At 40.5% G+C, this 22,038-nt stretch overlaps 1 protein-coding gene across 4 annotated transcripts in view; it reads right to left on the bottom strand.

The window, feature by feature from the left end:
- The window catches only part of LOC123970881 (cadherin-2-like), a 127,155-nt gene that overhangs the window by 78,530 nt on the left and 26,587 nt on the right, over nt 1-22,038 (bottom strand). For all 4 annotated transcript variants that reach the window (XM_046049254.1, XM_046049257.1, XM_046049258.1 and 1 more), the window contains one exon: nt 3,289-3,518. In XM_046049254.1, the coding sequence (XP_045905210.1) occupies nt 3,289-3,518 (230 nt within the window). The remainder of the gene's footprint in view (nt 1-3,288; nt 3,519-22,038) is intronic.

Below are 22,038 nucleotides of genomic sequence, written 5' to 3'. Positions count from 1 at the left end.
TAAAAGACAATGCAACTCTGACTCTGTAAGATGTGGAACAATGATGTTGTGTGGTTGTGGACTTGTGAGTAACTTATAACATCTGCTAGGTTACGCTCTCAGTCTGAAGCGGCTTTGATTTGGATCACACTACCTTGTTTCTTACGACCCGCCCTTCTCTGCTTCTGATTGGCTAGTAGTCCTTACCTGGGAACTGCGCATGTGCAACTCCCAACAAAGATTTTGTACAAGTAAGATGCATCACTCTGTAGCTCAAGAGCGGAGCGTACAACACACAGGGTGAAAAGAGGAGGTGCAGCAATGTGCAGTATGAGAAAAATGTGTTTTTTGAAAATTAAACAATGTAAACCTGTTCTGGTACAACCCCTAAATAAGATTTTGAACCTGAAAATGAGCATAATACCACATCTTTAATGCAAAACTGCCTTCACTAATTACCGTAAAACTTCAATTGAAAGCAGAGTCCCAATTAGACCTGTCCCTTTTATTGGCCTTGTGGGGCAAAATTTTTTGACAAATAAACACAGGTCTCAATTAGACGCCTGGTCTGGTTTTTTATAGAAGTTGGATGCATGAAACCTCTTGGAGCCCACCAGATCACCCGCTTAAGCTAGTTCTAAGCTGCTTAGATTGTGCATACCAATATAAATGTTTAAACGTTTGTCAATATGGACATGCTACACATCATTAGACTGGTTCCATTCTCCACAATTCAATCGTTCAATTAATTTTAAAGAAATAATGAGCACCAAAGTATTATTATTCAGATTTACAGACATGGTAAAGTAATAAAGGCCTGTCCCAAATATAGGCAGGGAGAGTTCAGTGATTTAAGCAAATAAAGGCCCTGGTTATTCATTGAAGTGCTTTCTCTGTTGCCATTCTTTTGAGTGTTGTTAAGCTAGAGTCAATGAAAAGCAACACTTCCTGCCAGATGTTTCACATTAAAAGCCTACCAGGAAACAGGAGGATTATGCATTTTATATTTTAATATCAAACAAATAGGAGTAGCAATCAAAAATGGCAAAGTAGAAGAATTGGACTTACTTACTGCTAGAGGAAGTATACATTATACTTAATCAACACAACATGTAAAGTGTTTGTATCAGAAAACAGAGAGCCCTCTACCTCAAATATGATGACATACTTCATCATATCTTCAGGGGGAATTAGAATTAGAGGCCAGTGTATAATATATGCTTCAAATAAAAGCCTGTTTCTCTCTGAAGTTCAGGTTCATATATTGGAGAATAAGAACAATTTGAGAATGAAGATATATTTTGTACTTCAAAGGATTTGGTGGCCAGCATAGAGCACAAAGACGCAACACTTAATATAACTAAGGTGACCCTGTCTGATCTGTCAACCAAAGACGGATTTTACTGACATTTGGAGCTTGGTGGGCTGTAAATGTGATGTTTGTCTCACTCTTCACTTTCATTTGATAACAATCCTGGTGCTGCCTATCAGCTGAAGGGTGCAGTGCTGACACTGCTCCCCTGGCAAATGACTAGCTGTTAACTGCCAGGCTGCTCCTCGTGAGTTTCCCTTCTGAAGGATGGTGACAGCTTCTTTCACTCTGTGATACTCGTCCTCGCAGACTGCAGCAAGCGTTGCTGATAGCAGCTAAAGCATATGGCAGCCAGTTATTTCTAGGCTGTGTTTAGAAGAACAGCCAATCAAGGCCAGTGTCTTGTCTAAATACATGCAGAGGGCTTTATTATCGCTGTTGTACATGAAACAAACTAACAGATGGCTGTTTGACTCGCTTTGTCTCTGCAATCAGCACTTGGCCCACCTCAGACGCCTGCTGGGCTGAAAAAGCTGACTTTATATCTGTAGATACTTCATCCAACATTACTGAAGCCTCGAGGGGTAATAACAGCACCACATTGTTCAGACTGTTTAACGATCTGCTTGTCAAAAATTACAGTTCTCTCTCAGAAAGGATTCCCACGTGCTGGCATGTGATCTAGGTATGCAATGCTGTCTGTTCTGTATGTGTTAATGAAATGAACTCATGATTATTTAAATGTCTCTGACTCAGAGACAGTAGATCTGTGTGCACTGTATGTTCACTCAGAGGGTTGAACATTTCACCCAGTAGAGAGGTACATATAATGACACTCTCTGATCCCAAGGTGATGCTGTAAAAATCAAGTTTGGGTTTCCCCAATTGTCCAAAGTGTCCAAATTCTTTCATCACTTTAATCTCTCAAGTCGTCTGCATCTTTTCTTCTCCTCTGAAATATCAAATGTCAAGTTTTTACGACTTGCTTGGATCTTGATCATTGCCGTTCGCGGCTATTATTATTATTATTATTATACTTTTGGGTTAATTAGAGTAGTCTAACTTGCAGGCAAGATCAATCAATCATGACTTGACCAAAATAGCCAACTGATACATGCAGTTGGAAGACATTAATATAGATTTCTGGTGTAATATTTATAAAATATAGGCCTACAGGCGTACACCTTGCACTAACATTGCTTCCCACATTTATTTTACTTTGGCTGGCCGCCCAGGTATATTAACAGCTGCCAAAGTATTTTTGGCGATCCATCCTAGCATTTTGCAGAGAAAAAGAGAGAGATGTTATCTGGTGTTAGGTTAAAAGAGGCGGACACAGTGGAAATATTACATTACGGAGCAACAGTGAACGTGCCACTGCAGACGTCACACAGTAACCACGTTGGTTTCGATCCACATGCGGCGCACTTGAAAACTAAATCGCGGGTGAGATTGTTAAACGTGTAGAGAGATGTCTTCCAGGAATGGGCAGGGCAAACCGGTGAGTTTGCAATGAGAGACCACAGGTGTAGGCTAAGTGTGTGCGTGTGTGAGCGTGGAGAGAAATGAAGAGAGAGGGAGCAGATTCAAGTAGTGAATAAACACTAATATAAGGAAATTACCTAGAATAACCCACTAGAAATACAAATCAGCTACTTTATACACCGCTACCGCCCCCCACTCCAACGGCCGCCGCCTCCACAGTTACACTGTCTAAATGACAGCTCAACAGTCCAGGGAGTGGGTGTGTACAAGACCGTGGACTTTTTTGTTGTTGTTTCAGAACCGTTTCAGCCCTAGGCGGGCCACATGCACATAATGCACATAAATACACAGTTATCATGGAGGAACGTTAAGAAGACTTTAAAACCAAATATTTGTCAGCCCAGCAGAGTCAAATATAGAGAGAATAGAATAATATTTTTCACATTTATTCACAGTTTTTTTCAGCAGTGGGCGTACATGGAAACTGCTCTTTACTTCTGCTACTGTGTTACCTGTTCATGTCCTGAGCCGTTGTCATTTGGACGGACGTGGAGATGCACTATCGTCTTCCAGATCTGTTTGGACTGCAGGTCTCGGCCGTAGACCGCCACCGCGACTTTTCCCTTTCCCACCAGGCTGAGGCGCCGCAGGGTGTAGACGACACCATCCTCACTCACCCTGAAGTCAGAAGAATCTCCATCCTCGAACCACACCTTCCCTCCACCGCAGTTCATGAAGCTCACTGAGAGAGACAGACAGAGGCAGATGTGAGACTGAGTGGACAAACCCACCGGTCACCTGCGAGATGTGCTTTATGGTGATATGGTTAAATATCTGAACACACCTAGCAACCAATTCATAGGGTGTTTAACCTTTACATCCCTCCTGAACCCACCAGTGGGCTCAAGTTTACATACTATTATTTTATTTTTATATTTAAAGATGGTCAAGATTTAACACTTCAGGCAAAATTTCAGGAAAGTGAATTTTAGGATGCAACAGTTTCCAGCACCTCTAACATGACAGCCAGGTAGACTACAGCAAGCTTAATAATGTGTGAAAGCCCCTGCAGAAGTTAAAGGTGCCCTGTGGAGGTCTCTAACAGACTTGTTGAATGCATTCCTTTCCAAATAAAACAATTGCATTCCTATTTTTCGTGCGCATCGTACCAGACAGACAAAACGCGTACCCACTCCTACAAATGACTGGCTGCTTTCACCGGCTCTACTTTGAGTTCTTTCCGGATGCTTGAACACTTCACCCTGTCACTGGAGCTGGACAGATTGCCGGTTTTGTAAATGAAACCTTGAAATAACATCCTGGCACCATCCTCCAAAACTCAAGACTCAACAGCTGCCCAGCTGTGCGACCTGGAGAAGTTGAGACCGCCCTTCCAGCGGAGGAAAAAATACCAAATGCAGACTGAGATTTGGAAAGAAAGTGCACAAAAGGATGCTCAAGAATTGAATTATTTACCCATCATGGAACGAGCAGATACTGTATGTGAAGTTGTCCAGTGCGGAAAAATGTTTTTTCCCCTGCTCAAGCTCCTTAAGGGAAAATGTAAGGGATTAAAAGGCTTTTAAGAGGTTGAAGAAGAAAAACTGGATGCTTGAGTAACAGAGTGAAGAAAAAGTCATGTAAAAGCTGACTTGCTCTTAGATGAGTATTAGAGGAAAGATCGATGGACCTGGCCAGAGAGAGTTTAGCCTGCCTGTAAATCCCAAAGCTGAAGCAGGATTTGCAGAAGTAAAACCATAAACGGGCAGAAATGGGACCAGCTTTCAGCAGGAACAGCAGGTTTTCACTCCCTGCAATTTTCTCCTCTTTATTTGTCTGCCAAGTATAGCCTTCCTTCGGAGAGGAAATAGCTTTTGTGATGCCTGGGGGGAGGTACGCAGCACCGTGACTGCATTTCACCGGAAATCATCACAAGTTTGTCCGCGGTGTGATTTGAGCAGACACAGCACACTCATGCAGAACAAAGCTGTCAACGGCAAATGTCAGCTCATCACAGTCTCCACATTAAAAAAGTCAGTGCATCCAGAATGGCTTCTGCAGCCTTGGTTTCTGTCCAAGCACTTCTTTTGACAAGTGATGGAGTATCAAACCAGAAAAGGAGGGTGGAAATTAGAAATCTGATAAGATTTCCACAAATTATTCGATGCAACCACAAAGGCACGCTTACATTTTTTGAAATGTCTTCAGAATGTCTCCTCAACACAGCCTCAGAAAAGTCTCCATTATGATTTTAACGTGAAGTCTGCAATGCAGTTGTATGTAGGGCCACAGCTCAGGATTCATTTCATCAAACATTCATCCTTAAATTACTTTTTTAATTAATCAAGTAATCTATGAAATAATTAAAAAAAAACGCTCATCACAGTTAATCGTAGACCTCTTTAAATTGCTTGTTTTGTCCATCCAAAATCCCAATCTATTACATTTATAGTACTATAACAATGGAAAATCCGCAAATCCTTATATTTGAAAAGGAACTGAAGGAATATTTGGCACATTTGCTTGATAAACTACTTAAATAAAATCAAAACTGATGTGATACATTTTCCATTTTAACTGACTAATTAAGTGATCGATCGTCCCAGCAGTTGGGTTGGGGTTCTATAGCACTATATCAAATCTGAATCCATTATTGAATCGGCTTAACAATTAAGAATCCTTTTGAAGCCCTCATCAAATCTAACTAAGTTCAGCTGTCAGCAACATTTGAAAGAAACTAAATTTATGAATGATTTAATGGTTTAGGTCAGTAATAACTTCTCTTGGCTGAGATTCTGCAGCTTTTAATGCTAGTCTAATTTACGTTCACAATCACAAGCTATAGCCTAAAAAGACCATACAAAGTGTTGATTAAATATGTAGGCTACCTGACATAATTAAATAACAGCTGTAGTCTAGTACTTTGGCCCAAATTTTAATGCTCCAAATTCTTACTTCCAAATACAGTCAACCAGGTCATAGTTATCCAAGAAAGGTTAAATCAAGGGCAACTGGACTTGAGAAGATAGAAGATAGGTAGAAGATACTTGAAGATGTTCTGTCTCTCATTCGAGGGGCTTCTTCAGTTCTGACTGACTGCTAGGGAATCCCAGCCATTTTACCACTGTGGTATCCATCAGTATCCATCCAATTGGTATCCGTCACCTTGATGATGAGAGGTGGCTGCGGCTCAGGGGTTAAAGTGGCCGTCCACTTATCACTTACTGGCTCCTCCAGTCTGCATGTCGAAGTATCCTTAGACACGTTACTGAATCCCAAATTGCTCCCGATGGCTGTGCATGTGTGAATGTGTATTACTGTTTCTGGTGGCAGAGGCACCTCAGCCTTTGAGTGTGAATGGTAGTGTAAAAGCGTATGAGTGGTCAAAAGAAAGGCGCTGGGAATCCCTGCAGTCAGTTAGAACTGATGAAGCCTCTTCGGTAAGAGCCGAAACATCTTCAAGTATCTTTTACCAAGGTCGGTTGTCCTTGATTGATTAAGCTCCTTCCTGGGATGCTCCAAATACTGTAATGATGCCAAGCCAAGAGAGCCGAGATGTTTCAGCCTGGACCAAAGTGGTGAATCGACTGATCCTTCTTGCAGTACTTGTTTAGGCACTATACTGATGATATTTGGCACTATATTGTATTCAATTGATTTTTTTGAAGCATTGAACTGACAATGTTGGGCACCATCGATGTTGATTAATGTGCATTGTCCCTGGTAAACAAATCCATCCATCCATCGTCAACTGCTTATCCTGCGTACAGGGTCGCAGGATAAGCAGATGACGATGGATGATCCCAGCTTACATCGGGCAAAAGGTGGGGTACACCCTGGACAGGTCCCTGGTAAATAAATAAAATAAATATATCAAATCAAATTAGACGAGATTAGAGTCGTTGCCGTTGCTTGTATGTGTATGTGCACCTGTATATCACATCCACCTCCGACATGTACACAGAATGGTAATAATAATTTACTCCTGCATGCTTTGCACTCTGCTCATTGCACTATTGTCTCAATCTATCAATTTTGTTTTCTTCATAGTGTGTATATATGTGTTCTAAATACTGTAGCCTGTGTTTGATTTTATTACTGTATTATTGTGTTATTGTATTATTGTATAAGTAAGCACATAATGAGCATTGTACAATCCAGAGTCAGTATGTGTACACATACCTGGCAATAAAGCTGATTCTGATTCTGATAGCGAGAGCTACATGGTTAGCCTGGTTAAATTACAAGGAAAAACAAAGGTTTAGATACAGACTTTTTGCCATCAGAGCTTAGAAAATTCAGATATTTTGCCAACAAGGAACAAGAACCAATACAGAACCGTCTATCGCAAAAAAAACCCACATAGCACTAGTTGTATTGTGTAGCTCTTAAGGACAGCACTAACCAGCACATATTTTTGTCTTGTTTTTCACATTCAGGATGCTAATGTATTCCCTTCTCCACAGCTCAGCTGATAGAAACACACCTTATTCACAGTTTTTTTTAGTGTGTTGTAAAAGTTCATTTTAAATGTGCCTGATGGCTGGATGGAAACAGCACTTAAGAGACAGAGAACAGAGCGACAGGAAGGGGAAGAGAGACAGACAGAGAAGGAAGAAATGAGAGAGGGTGCCTGTGGAAAACCAACCACAGGCAGTGTGGTTAGCAGTGATAGGCGCTGCTGTGATTCTGTGGATGTGTGTGTGTGTGTGTGTGTGTGTGTGTGTGTTCATGCATATTCTTGCCCAGAAATGTGCAGAGTGGGAAGTGACTGCACTCTTGATTTTCCCTGTTTATTATAACTGTGTATTTGTTGTTATGTTTAAGGCACCAGGCCCCATGGTTGGCTGTTTTCATTACAATATATAATGTATGCAGAGCTTGTGATCACATGATTTAAGCCCTCTATGTTTATGTGCTTTGTGCTCCTAATTGATAAACCTGACTAAACATAATTGCATAAAATGGTTGGTCCAACTGAGCAGGGTATTCTGGCGTGAAGCAAGCCTCTTCTCCACATCCAATTCTTTCACACGGCCTGTATTTAATCAGTAACTATACTGCTGAGCAGGGAAATTCAGATTTTCTGTCTGATTAAGATATAAACTCTTTGATCATGAAAGCATGATTCAGTACATTTGCTACTGACCAGCTGGGGTTTACACCTTTTTTCCTAATGTTGCCCAAATAAAATGACCCCTTTGTGACTTCTTCTGGTCAAAGCCTCACAAATAAGTTTAGATCACAGGAAACCAGTTTTCACTGAATCCAGCTCTTCTCAGTCTGAGCCCTGAGACCTCTATGACATAATGCATGACACAGAAACACAACGTACATCTACTTTATAAATTCACATCAAGTCGGGTTTGTCCTATTTTCTTGAGAAGAGTTAAAGAGTTTTTGCCCCCCAGGCCTTCTGCGATGGTGAATCAAATCAAACAAGCTGAAAAGGCTAAATCATTTTCTGGTTGAGCTGTTCACCATATGCATGGCTTGACAGGGTGGAAGTCACTTTTGTTTTAAGGCATCACGAGCCAAAAACGTTTCAGAACCCCTGACACTGCAGTGTTATGCAGTACAAATCTATCAAACTGCATCTTATCCATCAGAACAAAGTGCAGCAGACTGAATTTAATAAAAGGACTATTTTGTCTTGAAGGTCTCACGACAGACTCCTCTGTGAACTGATGGCAGAGGGTTCATGAGAACACTATTATCATTAAGAAATGTTGTTATGTGATTTTATATATGGAACTTTTTTCATATTTCACACATAAGGAAGTTCCTAATTAAAATATTTCAAAGCTGTTTTATTTGACAAAGACAAAAAAGACCATAGATGCCGAAATATGCAATTAAGTATTGCACTTTCAAAAAGTTGGGGAACTTGAAAGAGATGGTTTAAATCAAATCAGTCCAGATATTTAGTCCCTAGTATGGCTGAATCTCCAAATACACTGGATCCAACATTACCCATAGTGCAGTCTTTTCACTAGACCCTTCAATCAAACTGTAACTTTGGAAATTTACTGACCAATTCAACTACAAAAAGGCATCTAAATGTTTTCCCAAGATTTCTTACTTTTTTGGAGCTGTTTCACCACCATCCACAATTTATTCTGATTGTAGTTATACTGCATTGTTGTTGAAGATCAAATACACAAAGTATTTAGCAACACTGCTTTGAGCATACTTCATTTTGCCACTCTACACACTACATACTCAGAACCTGCAGTGTGTACTGGAGTATGGAACTGAGTGGTAGCCTTTACATGTCTCCAAACATAGTTTTAATGTCTTGCATGCATGCTATAACCTATTCCATCAACTCTCAATAACTATTTTCAAAATCTGGAGGTTCTTTTTGCTTTAGTACATTTCTAAATGCTTACATATGCCTGTTTCAAATGAAAGCCTGATCGTCTTTGCAGGTAAATAGCAGAATTTACAGTATCTGCCAACAGACACCCATAACAATTTATCTGTAACCCAATTACTGCCAATAAACTGGCATGTGAAAGCACTGGTTGGGAATTAGTGTTTTATTTTATATTCAGAAAGGTTAGTGGGTAAGGGTTAGTAATTTATAAAAGTATTTCAAAAGTGTGTAAGTTTACATTCTGAGACACAGTGCTGGCAGAAGGGCAGTGAGATAAATGAATATAATCAAGTAAATGGGCTACAGTCTGGAAGAGCTACTCGGTAATGGCGGGGGCGTATTTCCCAAGAACCCCTCCCAGTTCTGAATGTGCCACACAAGGGCAGCTTGATCAATGCACTACAGGGATATGATCAATATCCTCGCTGGAAAAAAAAGGCTCAACAGTAGTTTATCTCTGAAAACCCCAGCAGACACACACACACGCACGCACGCACCAAAGCTACAAGCCTTACATTATGATAAGAAGTTGGAGAAAGCAAGAGTTTACAGTAAAGATAAGGGGTGCAAGAGATACAAAATCAAGCCCCTCAAGTAATGCTGCAAGCTTGTGTACAAGTCTTTACAGTGACATAGAAGTTTGAGCTCAAAATTGAAGCCTAATTCACATAAACTGACTGCAAACGCATCCAACTGCATGAAGCTCATGCAACTTTCCTGTTACCTTAAATCAAAATGACTTCTTACTAAAGGCATAGAATCATCAGTTTACTCACAGATCTGTAAGACCTGATGACGGTGCTATGAAAAGTCAGAGGGTCACCCAACTTATTACAGTTCATCCTGAGGGGAACATGAATGTTGAGATATTTAGGTCTGGACCAATGTGGTGGACCAACCAACATTAGCATTCCTACAGCCACGCTGCGAAGTAAACTCTGATGTTAGCTTTATGTTTTCAGAAAGGTCGGAATTCATCATGAAGTTCAGTTGCATTCAGTCGCGTGGCACAAAAACTGGAGCTGACTGCTTATTAACTACTGTTAGTGATTAACATCAGTATCAGTGCGATGTTGGTGGACTGTCCAAACAACGAGTACGGCCATGAGGGTAAAGCAAACAGTGTGTTGATCTTGTATCTGCAGGACACTGAGGGTCACCGTGAGGAACACAGACTTTGACCTGAGGGGATTTATCCTGTCTAATCTGACAGATTCAGGAAGAGCGGTGTGACTGCTGATCGAGAAAACTCCTGAATCATTAAATCAGTGTGTCAGCATCTACAAGTCCATATTTTAAAGTCAATATTAAGGCAGGAAAGGTAAAAAGATAAACAGACAGGCGGCCAACAGTCAAACCAAAAATCCTGTGACATGGTGTGGCCCACGAGGCCCAGCTGTAGCAGTGCTATGACAGGCTTAACACACTTGCAGATAAAATGACACACACATTTACATAAATGAACACACACAAATTAAGGGACATGTGAACCTGTACACACACACACACACACACACACACACACACTCAAGCAAAGATTAAAAGACAACAAAGAGAACTAAACAGGATTAAAGCCTCACTAAATCTTCCAAAACAATTTTCTGTCTGCTAAATGCTCACAACCACTGCTGAGAGTGTGTGTGTGTGTGTGTGTGTGTGTGTGTGTGTGTGTGTGTTTGTGTGTGTGTGTGTGTCGTGGTGACAGCTGGGTGTTGATAGATAAACTCTGTCTAGGAGCGAAGCCAGAGGCCAACTTCCTTCTTCTCCCTGTCAACCCAACCCGTGCAGACAAAAAATATAGAGAATAATATTTCATGAGTTTCAGTTCAGTTAGAGGCTCCTGCTGCGTCATTTACAACTCTGGACATTTTCTACACAATGTGCTGGCTTTCTTAGCAGTTTGGATGGGCAGTGCCTTTAGATGTGATTAAACTGACCAATGTAGCATGGTTAGCTGGGAAGAAGAAAAATGTCATTTTAACAAATGTTTGGGCCCTGATCATCGTCATTATACTCCACTGACCATGCTGCTATTATTTTAAATTAACTAGCTCTACATTGTTTTTCAAGCATTCATGTCAGCATTCATGAAGATGTTTTCGGAAAGGGACATTTTATATATGTTTACTTTTTAACGTTTATTATAAAACTAAATAATACAAAATATGTTAGTCCTAATGCTACTTGCTCCAAATTTCTATTTCTACATGTTTCATAATACATGTCAATAAGAAGGAGCTTAAAGGAAGTTTTCTTCATATTGCATGGAGCTAGGCTAGTGGTTTCCTCTTGCTCACAGTCTTTGTGTTACCTATGTGTATTTTGCTGAGCTCTGATATTGGAAATACACAAGGTCAGTATATTTCAAGTATTCCAATAGAAATGACCTAAAAGACTAACTATGTGGTGTTCCCCACCCTGAATATAAAACCTCCATCTAAAACAATACTCCCTGTTCCCCTGTTGGGAAAGCCAGTGTTCTCCTCTGGTGTCGGTGGGCTGGGCTGCATGACTCACCCCCACTCCTCCTGAGAGAGATAACACTGGAAAGCATGCAAAATCAATCAGCCACGGCCCTGAAAGGCCAATATGTTGCTAATAAACACACACAGGCAGAGTGAATGCTGAGCTGGCAGACAGAGCTCTGCAGTGGTATACCTGCATTACACACTCTGTCAGGGCATTAGCATGTGAAGACAGCACAGGGCTGAGAGATGAATCACAGGCAATAAGAGCCGCAGCCTCGACCACTATCCTCACCTGTTGTTCACAGGTCCATCCGTTTACTGACCCACCATGCCTTCCTGCTCAACAGCTGGCAGCCTTAATGCGCTTGGATATGTGTTGAACACACTTCACACATGGCTGCAGTCCAGGCCTACAAAGAGACGTGTTGTTTTCCTCTGCTGCTACTCATACATTTTTAATCATTATAGAAACAGTGTACGACCGCAACATATCGTTTAAAGAAGCAGAGCGGCCATGGGTTTTTCTTTCTTTTTGGCACAGCTGAATGAGAGATTTTTATATTTCTAGCTTTCAGCCATGTTGCTGGTATTGCCTTTAACAGAGGGAGATGTATATTGACAATGAAAGGTTTATGTTGTGAAATCTCAGAGAAACGTGTCATAAAAGCCTTCTATTAATATTTGTTATTGTTTATTGATATTATCATCCAACCTTTAACATGCCTGTATCATAGTTGTTTCCTGTTTCGTTGAGAATCCCATCCTCTACATCAGTGCTGACTAATTTACGCATACTGTCTTTGCTTACTTATGTCTAGAAGGGCAAATGACTTCGGTTGCTGTGATTATGATCGATGTTGGACTAGAACCAACTGATATTTTAATAAAGTGACAGCACATACATATATTTCACTAACTCAAACAATTGAATTTAGAGGTAACTTACTCTTTGACTACATATTCTTTAATGCTGTATCCTTTTTCATCAGGATGCATTAACAAATAAATGTCATACTGAATTGTGTATTAACTCAGTTACTGTCATTTATTATATCATATATTCCACAGACTGAAAAGCACTCAGCGTGAGTCAACAAATAGCCAACGGAATACTGAGTAAACTCACTGTGCTTGGTATTATTTGCCAGTGTCGGTGTCACTGCTAGTTTCCAAGCGACACAGTTGTCATTTTTACGCCCAGCACGCATGGTGGCAGCAGAAAGTTGCGCCTTTGAGCCACAAAAACCTGGTCTAAAGTAAATATTTTCCTGCTATTTAAAGGGCGCATTATTCACATAGTAAGGTGCAATTATGCGCCGGTTAACTAGCAAAAGCGGAGTTGGACACACCTTAAATGCACTTGTGCCATGTAAATTGTTTTTGCTCCTCCATCTGACTTTTGGGGCCCTAGACTGCTAGTGGCCCCAAAAACCTCACATTTTTCTATAATTGAATTATTTTTGCAAGACTAAAGTACTGTATGGACCAAGATAGGCCTCTGCATTATTTAGCTAAAGCTGTAGACCTGTCCTGAAGAGCATCCCTGTTCTTGCCCTTTTCATATCAGACTATTCTTTACCTCACGGTTTACATCTAACAGGGGCCCAACAACAAGTCCCCCTAAGAGGTCAACCCTGCCGTGTGCATTATGTTATATGTATGTTATGTTAAGTGAGCTGTCATATTGTTTTACATCCCACAGAGTTCTGTATCATAGTGTATCTTACTGCATCAGGTTGTTGTGCATCAGCATAAATCAACACAATCATAACGAATCGCTGACTTGCTCAGAGATATAAATCTGCTTTGTGGCGGATTTTCCATTTAACACACACACACACACACACACACACACACACACACACACACACACACACACACACACACACAGGAGTGAGATCAGGAGTGCTTGTGAGCTTGCAGGCGGAGTACATAGTGAAGTGGTTTAAAGAGAGCCTCATCTTAACCAGAGCTCCCATCTGTTATTCCCACAGTGTTGGACAGGCAATCGATATCTGGAGCGCAGATCTGCGACAACTGCTGATTGTCTTGGTGGACTCTCAAAGCTAAATGAGATTTACTTCATTATACAGCTTTATCTAATTGTAGCAGCGCCAGTACAAAACCACAAAATAGCCCCTGGAGAATTTAGACTGACCACTAGAGCTGTGGTCACAAAGTATGTTTCCAGTTCATGTCTAAGAAAACAATTCCAGCCACTGTCCATTTCTAACAGCACAAAAGAAGCTGGCACTCTGAAGGTGAATTATATCTGTTATACTATATTTTATAAATCCTTTTACTGGCTTCAAGTGATTATCTTGTGATGGTTTGGCCTTCAGAGCATTTTCATCTACATCAAAGACAGCATTTATTTAGTTGAAGGGGCCTGAGCACCATAGCAACGTTGTTCGTTGTGAATGTGACAGAGTTAAGCAGAGCCTGGCTCCTCTCCACTCTATGCAATCTTAAGACAGAGCCGTCTGAGCAAACAACCTACAGCAATCAGTGTTCATTATCAATTCTTAATGCTATGCGTGTTAGGGCTCTGATCAATGCCTGCATTGATCTGCCTCTAATCACACTACACACACACATTAGACACGCAGACAGACTGACAGATTAGCCGAGTGGTTAGAGGAGCACACGGCGGCCATGTTGAGGCTGATCCACCCACCCAGCCTCCCGCCACTGATAAACTAGAGCGTGGGTGAGGAGGCGCATGGGAACAAACACTGATGAGTCTCTGGGGACAGCAAGGACACTTAGAGACAAACACATTATGTTACCACACTGTTATTATTCTTTAGTGTCTTTATTTTGTCTTCACAGCGCTTTGTGGCACCATAGTCGTCTTGTCAAGTACCAAAAGTCTGCATTAACTTTTTGGTCAAATTCATAATCTTATTTCAAATGTTTCTCTGAACACTGAAAACTCAGGAGTTGTATTGGCATTAGTTCCGCAAAATGTTGACATTCCTAGTTCTATGTATCTACTTTTATTTTTTGTCCATTAATGTTGTCATTTTAACTCAGTGCGACTGTAACCGCTGGTTTTGTATTGTGTTATGATACAGAGAGCCAGACCAGGATATCTTCGGAGGCGATCTCTGTTTGCTCTGACAAAAGAGGTAAATAGCAAAACCCTCCGGTCAATTTAGGGTTGCTCCATTATGGCAAAAATCATATTCACAATTATTTTGGTCGTAATTGAGATTATTTAACACGATTATTAATTGACTTAAGAAACAGCATGCATTTACTAAACTTTTAAAACTGAATGCTTCATATTTAAAAATGATTACGCATTATCCCAAACTCCCAAGAAATAATAAGGGCAGGTGACAGGTGAAGTACTCGAGTTGATGACAACAGATGCAGTGACTCCAACCAACAGTAAGAAAAGTATAAATATGGTATTACATTAGAAGACAGGGACACCGTAAAGCCAGGTAAAGCAACACTGAACACGCCTGGTTTAGTAGAAGTATAAATAAGGTGTAAACTGTTAAGGTTACCGTAACCCAGCAGGGGCACCCACTCAACAGTCGCAGTATGCGCTGGTCGTTTAGACGTCTGTGGCGAGCTGTCATTTCACGAGCTGGGGCTGTGTATTTAATAGATAGACGCCGAACAGCAGAAGAAGGATGAATGCCAAAGAAGTTCTGGCAACGACATGAGTGAGGGAGAACCTGATGGAGGAGAGATGAAAGCGAGCATGAGTTTGTAAGTATGTGTGTGCGTGTTTGAGAGAGAGAGTACTCCGTTTCTTTATTCTCATAGTGTTGGCTAACTAAAACAGCAAGTTATTATTAGCAAAACTTTGCTTTTCAATTTGTTACAGTTAGGCTAGTAGACCCAAGTGCAGGACTAAGAGAGGGAGGAGTTAGATAAAAGAGGAATATTTATTGCAGGGTTTAAGGGACGGGATGCGAGTTAGACTGGAAGACTAGATGCTGCAGAAGCGGGTTGGTGGCTGCAGTGCAGAGCAGGGGGAACTGTAGCTGAGAGTCCAGAGCTGAATCCGAGAGCGCCATTTTAAGAAGCAAGTTATTATGCAAAATTCACTTTTAACTTTAAGTTAATATTTAGGCTAAATGCTCTTCTTCTACAATCGGCCTAATATAAATATTTAAATGTGCTCATTATGTTGTTGTTTGTTTGTTGTAGCCTATAGTTTAATGATGAACTTTAAAATGTTGGCTATTTGACTATTTAGGTTTATAAGGGGTACCGTCATGCCCGGGTGCTACGGCGGATTTCCCTATCGTAGCTTCCCCACAACGCTTCGAATGTCTATTCAGCAACTGGAAGCCTCGTACATCTTTCGTTTTCGACCATCAATAAATCACTTAATCGTACCTGTTGAGTTGTGTGGTCCTTACTAGTGAATACTCAGTTTAAAGTGCTCCCACAGTCAGGTCGAAACAAAATTGACAAAGAATGTTAACATTACAGTATTACCAAAGCTTCAAGGAAAATACAAAAAATCTTTTCAATTATAGTTATTATTATTATTATAGTTCATCGATTGAATAAAATTAAATAATTGTATTCCTATATATTGATATAGAATAATATTATCTAATATTTTTAATTTCTTCACATCTTCTTTCATTAAGGCTGTGTCTCCTTCTCCCAACGATAACAGCAGCCATCTCTGCGTAACACTTGGCGGTTTGCACCTTCCTCTCAAAAGTATTAAATACAGATGCTGTTGCACTCACATGAAATTGCTTTTAGGCATGTTAGGTCACATTGCGTGTTGTAAATAAATGTATTTGCATGTTATCCTCTCACTGCACTTTTGAAAGACGTCATTCTGGGTGCACCGATAGTAGATCAGCTTACATGCTAATTTGTTGGTGATATCAAGTTTGCACACGTTTTTACTCAGGCAAACCTTTTGTAAATCTGGCCCATAATGTACCCCAGCAAGCAATCCATTTCTGCTTTCTGCTTTTATTTATACCTCCAGCCCAGTGCCAGTTAAAATTCAGAATGCACGTCTGCCTGTCCCCTTCAAAGAAAAAAAGGGTTGGACACAGGAGAGCATAAGAGAGACAGGGAGAAAAAAGAGGAGAGACAAAGACACACACAGACAGCCATGGGGGAATCTGGGATCTCAAAGCCAATGAGACAGTGAAGATCTCCACTTTTAGATCTGTGCCCGGGCTAACGTGAGACTACTACCAATTATCACCTCCTGCACCTGCCAACAAGCACACACATACACACATGTAGCACGCCTTGTTCCTCCCTAGTCTAGCAGTGGGGCTCTCCTTTTCGGCAGGGCTGCTGGGTGTTAATGAACCCATCTCCTCCGTGTTAATGAAGCCATTCACATCCCCCCGCCCCCCCCACCCAAAAATCCTCCACAACCACCACCTGAATTTCGACATGGCCCTGGATAAAGAGTGCCAATCTGTGGACTAAAAGGACTTTCATGTGAAATAAACCTTTTATCCAGCTCAGGAACAGGCATTTAGAGCTGTCACAAGTGCACACGCATATTCTCCTCCACTCCATTTTGCTCGGGGCTACAGGCACGCCGCAGCGCACACCAAAGATATCCCTGAGGAAAATGCTTCGGGGAAATCTTTGAGGTGGAAACGGGAGATCTTTAGGAAGTCTGGTATCAGGTTACGTGATGTGAACAGTGTGATGGCTGTGTGTTCATGCACTGAGCATGACCCTGGAGGAGTCTAGTTACCTGAGGGCCCGAGTTCTTTTAAGCAGTCCATGATAAGGACGGGCGATATGTCCTGAAATCCATTTCATGATTAAGTGTCACGTTTAGCTCAGGAGTTATAGATAAACACAAACCTTGTAATTACACTTGTGCACAAGGCTTTCTAACAGTGGACTCACAGTCATGGCTGAGCAACATTTATTTAACATATCCAGTCACTAAAGCTGCGTTGACTGATTTGTCACCATGGTGTGAACACAACATTGCATTCAGTAATCAGTAAATCAAGTGACATATTATCACCCTATAAAACTGTAAATGGGAATGTGTTAGCACAAAATCAGCATTCATTTCAACCCCATTTCACCAGGCAAGAAGTAAAAAGCAAAAACTTTCTTTACATTCAATGCCAAAGTTTTTTAAAATTCTCACTTTCTACAGTATCTGCTAGGGCTAAACAATTTTGGGGGGAAAATGTAATTGCGATTTTTCTGCCAGATATTCCAATTACGATTTGCGATTTATGTATTTTTTTAAAGTTTAGCTATCTATTTTTGACGGAAGCAGCATCAAGTAGCACAGAGCAGATGAACCGGGCAGGTAGTCAGACACAGAACGGCATAGAGAATCCGGTCAATTTTCAAAATAAAACACGCTGTGGAGACTCCCGATCATATATCAACTATCAACACAGTTAAAATAGACAAAAAAGAAACATTAAACTACGTAGCCTAACTCATATGTCCCCCCCACATTTCAAAATCGCCGTTTTGTCCCCTTCACTTTTTTCAGGCGATTTCGGAGTTGGCTCATAACCTATCAAGATGTGCTACTTAGGGGTTCTGCGCATGCGTATGACCCACAAGCGTGGTCTGTTTCCACGCCCATAAATCTGCGCAACCTTGCTGTTGGGAATGCCGTCAAGAAAGTGGCTGATCGTCAGTAACATAAAAAAAAAAATCATTATTAGTCTACCAGAATACGCTACCCCCGATATCTTAAAGATGGCATAATATAATATTTCAGCATGCTTCCCATATCTCTGTACAGTACACATGGAGTGAGTAGTGGTGCAATAGAAAATGATTCTGTGGTGGGAGCATTATTTGATAGGGGATATTAGTCTACAAGTAACGCAAATTTGCAAAATGAATAAATTAAATAAACAAAGTCATTGGCACATTTTCACGTTCCTTTTTTAAAACTGTACTTTTACTCTTTACTCTAGCATTTTCTTTAGGCCAGTAATCTACTTTTAACTGCGCTTCATTTTCGATTGACACCTTCATAATTCAACCAGTCTTTAATACGCATCAGGCTTCATTAACCGAAATGAGCTGTCATCAGGCTGTGTGCGTGCAGTTACGCAGAAGAGCCCTGCTATCGGACGCTTGTCACAGTCACAGAGCTGGGCAGATGCAAACATTTAGAAAATCAGGCAAGTGTCTATTCATTTTAAGGCTTTATTGTTCCACTAATACAACTGAAATCAGTGAGCGCTCACCATGGCACTGCTGGCCGTGTTGGAAAGCTGCCTGCGTCGCTCTTTAACAAGCCGGTAAATAAATACTTTCACTTTCCAGTAACGGCGCATTTAAAGCGTATTTACTCTCTGCAGAGCAAACACAGACACTGTAACATCTAAGTCAGATGATCCCTGGATCGATTCTGATATATTAACAGTATCCTGTTGTCTTAGTATCCTAATGTATTTTGATAGACATTAGCCTGTTTCTTTCTCATCAGTTAAGCTACTATTTGTTTTAGTGATGTCTGACGGTCCATAAACAGAATGTTGCAGGTGAAACTTATCTTTGCTTTCACTCAGCAGCTACCAGTTGTTATTAATTCACCAAACAGTCGTTTTTGAGATGCAGAGAGAGAGAGAAAATATGGGTGGATAAAACAGTCCTGTGGGGCTTTACGCATGACGCACAGCTTCCTCTGTATGCAGGCTTACCTGCTTCAACAATGAGCCGCTCACGTGTTACTGACACAATGATTCTTTGCATTGTAAAGATTATTTAGATGCTTTAGGAATAATCAGATTGTTTTGGCTGCCTGTGCTACTACAAAGCAAGCGGTTTGGTTGGCCACATGTCCATAATAAAATATACAGGCAACAAGAGTGGCTAGGAAGCAAGCTGCTATTTTAAAGTGATCTTATCAACACATTCATGGAGATTTAAAAAGGAAAATAAATGTATTAAACAGAAATACCAAAATTAATCAACTAGCACAGCAAATTGCATTCCCTAGAAATAACCATGTTACTTAGCTGTTTCTAACCTGATGAACAGCAGATTAAATATATTATTAAATATATTGTACTTTTACTTGAGTAGGTAATTTTTTTTCTTTTATTTGATTGACTTTTTATGGGAGTAATTGTACGTTTTCCTGAGTAAAGATTTTACTAGCAGCACTTTCTGAGAGTTAGAGAGGAGTTTCTAGTAAAATGTATTTTAAAGGCTCATTTAGTTATGTACTGTACTTGCATAAAATTCTCAATAATGCAGGAATAAAGGTCTCTAAATACCCAGAGCCCCGACAGATGCTTTGTCTGGAGAGCGGGCTGACCAGGGACAAACTCCTGGGCCATTTGTTTGCCCCTGTCCTTGACCTTAAAACAATGTGTCCTGAGGTGTGTATGTGTCTCTGCTACATGTCCATAAACAATTTAAAAGTAGTCAAAATTGTCACACTGAGATGAGCATCCTAAAGTATTTTAAGAGGAAGAGGTCAGAGGTCACAGGAGTAGGAGTAGAAAAAAGTAAGGAGGATGAGCTTGTAAGTTGTATGGATATCTACTAGACATACTGTATATTCTAATATTCACAAGACAGTTCTGTGTTCACAAATATTTGTTGCAGGGAGAGTCAGGGCCAAGTGAGACACAGGAAACATTAGGATAACTAAATACAATTGTACTATAGCTAGCTACATTAACTAGCAGCTGTTCCATGGTTTTTATTGTATGTAGTCGGTTTTGTTCAAGTTATATTAAACTGCATCTGAGTTTTCATAATCTCCCCTCTCCAGTCTATTCTCCATCTTCTGTCACAAATACCCTCTCTTTCAGCCACACTATTAAATACATTCTGTTCTCAAAAGTCATTAGAAATGAGCATTTAAGTGCTTTATTAAAAAAAAAAAATCATAGCCCTTCTGCGTCCCTCCTACGCCCCTGACCTAACTTATCATGGTAAAAGTACAAAAAATAAGGACAACTGATCAAATCAGCACACTCTGAACAAGTCAACAAAATCAAGCAGGCAAAAGACTCTTATTCTGAAAAGCTCCATATGTAGCCTGCACAGAGCGGAACGGGCTCACAGAGAGCTGTTATCTGTAATTGAAGCACACAAAATGACATATTCAGGCATGTGATTGGCAAAGGGCAAAAAAGCTGGAAAATATACTGAGACCCCCCTCACCATCACCACCATCGCAACCTCTACAATAATTATTATTTTGTATTCATTTTTTACCAAACTTCAACAGCTAAATGTGCAACATGAAATAATTGAGTCTATAACTAAATATTATAAGTACTAACTTTCAAATTAGTTCAATAGAATAAGAATAATAGTAGAATAATAGATTATTTTTAATGAATAAGAGACAGCAGCAAAGGTTGTCGCCTGTTTAAGACCTGGTGGCCTAAAGATACAGTTATATTATTCAGGAAACTCAGATCAAACAGCAGATCAGTCTCTCTCTGTTGATAAATTGTAGGAAAAAGTTTGACATTTCAGCTCTGGCAGCAGGCGTGTGCGTGAGAATGGCCGCGACAGTTTTATGGCAACTACACAGAGGCCGTTGCCATGGTTACCTCGCGGAGGGGCTTGTTTGCCTGCCTGTTGATGAGGAGCGCAAAGCGTGCGGATTAAAGCCTCATGAAAAGGCCTCATATAAACCCTGTCACAACCATTCACAAGAAATTAATTTATAATGTGCCAAAACCTTTAACATAAGGACGACTTAAAAAGCAACCATTCATACAGAAAACTGTAGCCTATATAGGCTACATGACTGATCAATCAACAACAACGTCAAAGTAAACATTAGAGATAGCATATAACAAGCAATAATTAAAACATACCCAATTTATCCGGTCCTTATTGTCAACTCAGTGTTGGAAAAGTTACTCAGAAATAAAATAGCTACTTACTAGTTACTTAGCATATACTCCTTAAAAAAGTAATATTAGCTACTATACTTATTACTGGGTGATATAACGCCACTCTCTCCCGACGAGTCCAAGCATCAGTGGCAGCAGCCGCCGGAGTTTTCCCGAGTTTCACGTTGCTGTGCTACTTTAGCTGATGTTTTAGTTAAGTAAAGATGTAGATCTGTTCGCGGTTGAAAACTTTTTGCTGGTCGCACAAAGTTTACAACGGACGACAATGTTCTTTGCATCTTGACTGTGACACAATAATGGCGATAATGTAACTTACAGCTGTCTAAAATACCTCTCTCTCTGTTCTCCTGTCTTCCTTTAGCTTCTTGGCTAACAGCTGACTTGAACAACATAAGGTCCGGTGCCGCTGAGCTGCAGCGCGGTTGCGCATTTACATCAGGGATGGTGCGTTCAGTAGCAGCGTTACTTTGATTAGTAACTGTTTAGGAAATAGTAATCCGTTACAATACTCTTTACTGGGAAAAGTAATATTACAGTATTAAAACTCACACTTCAGCCTGTAGATGTCCTCAAATCCCC

Source organism: Micropterus dolomieu, linkage group LG05 (genome assembly GCF_021292245.1).
Source record: "Micropterus dolomieu isolate WLL.071019.BEF.003 ecotype Adirondacks linkage group LG05, ASM2129224v1, whole genome shotgun sequence".
Taxonomy (NCBI): Eukaryota; Metazoa; Chordata; class Actinopteri; order Centrarchiformes; family Centrarchidae; genus Micropterus; species Micropterus dolomieu.
The sequence above is the reverse complement of the archived record's forward strand: the minus strand, read 5'-3'. Positions and strand labels throughout refer to the sequence as shown.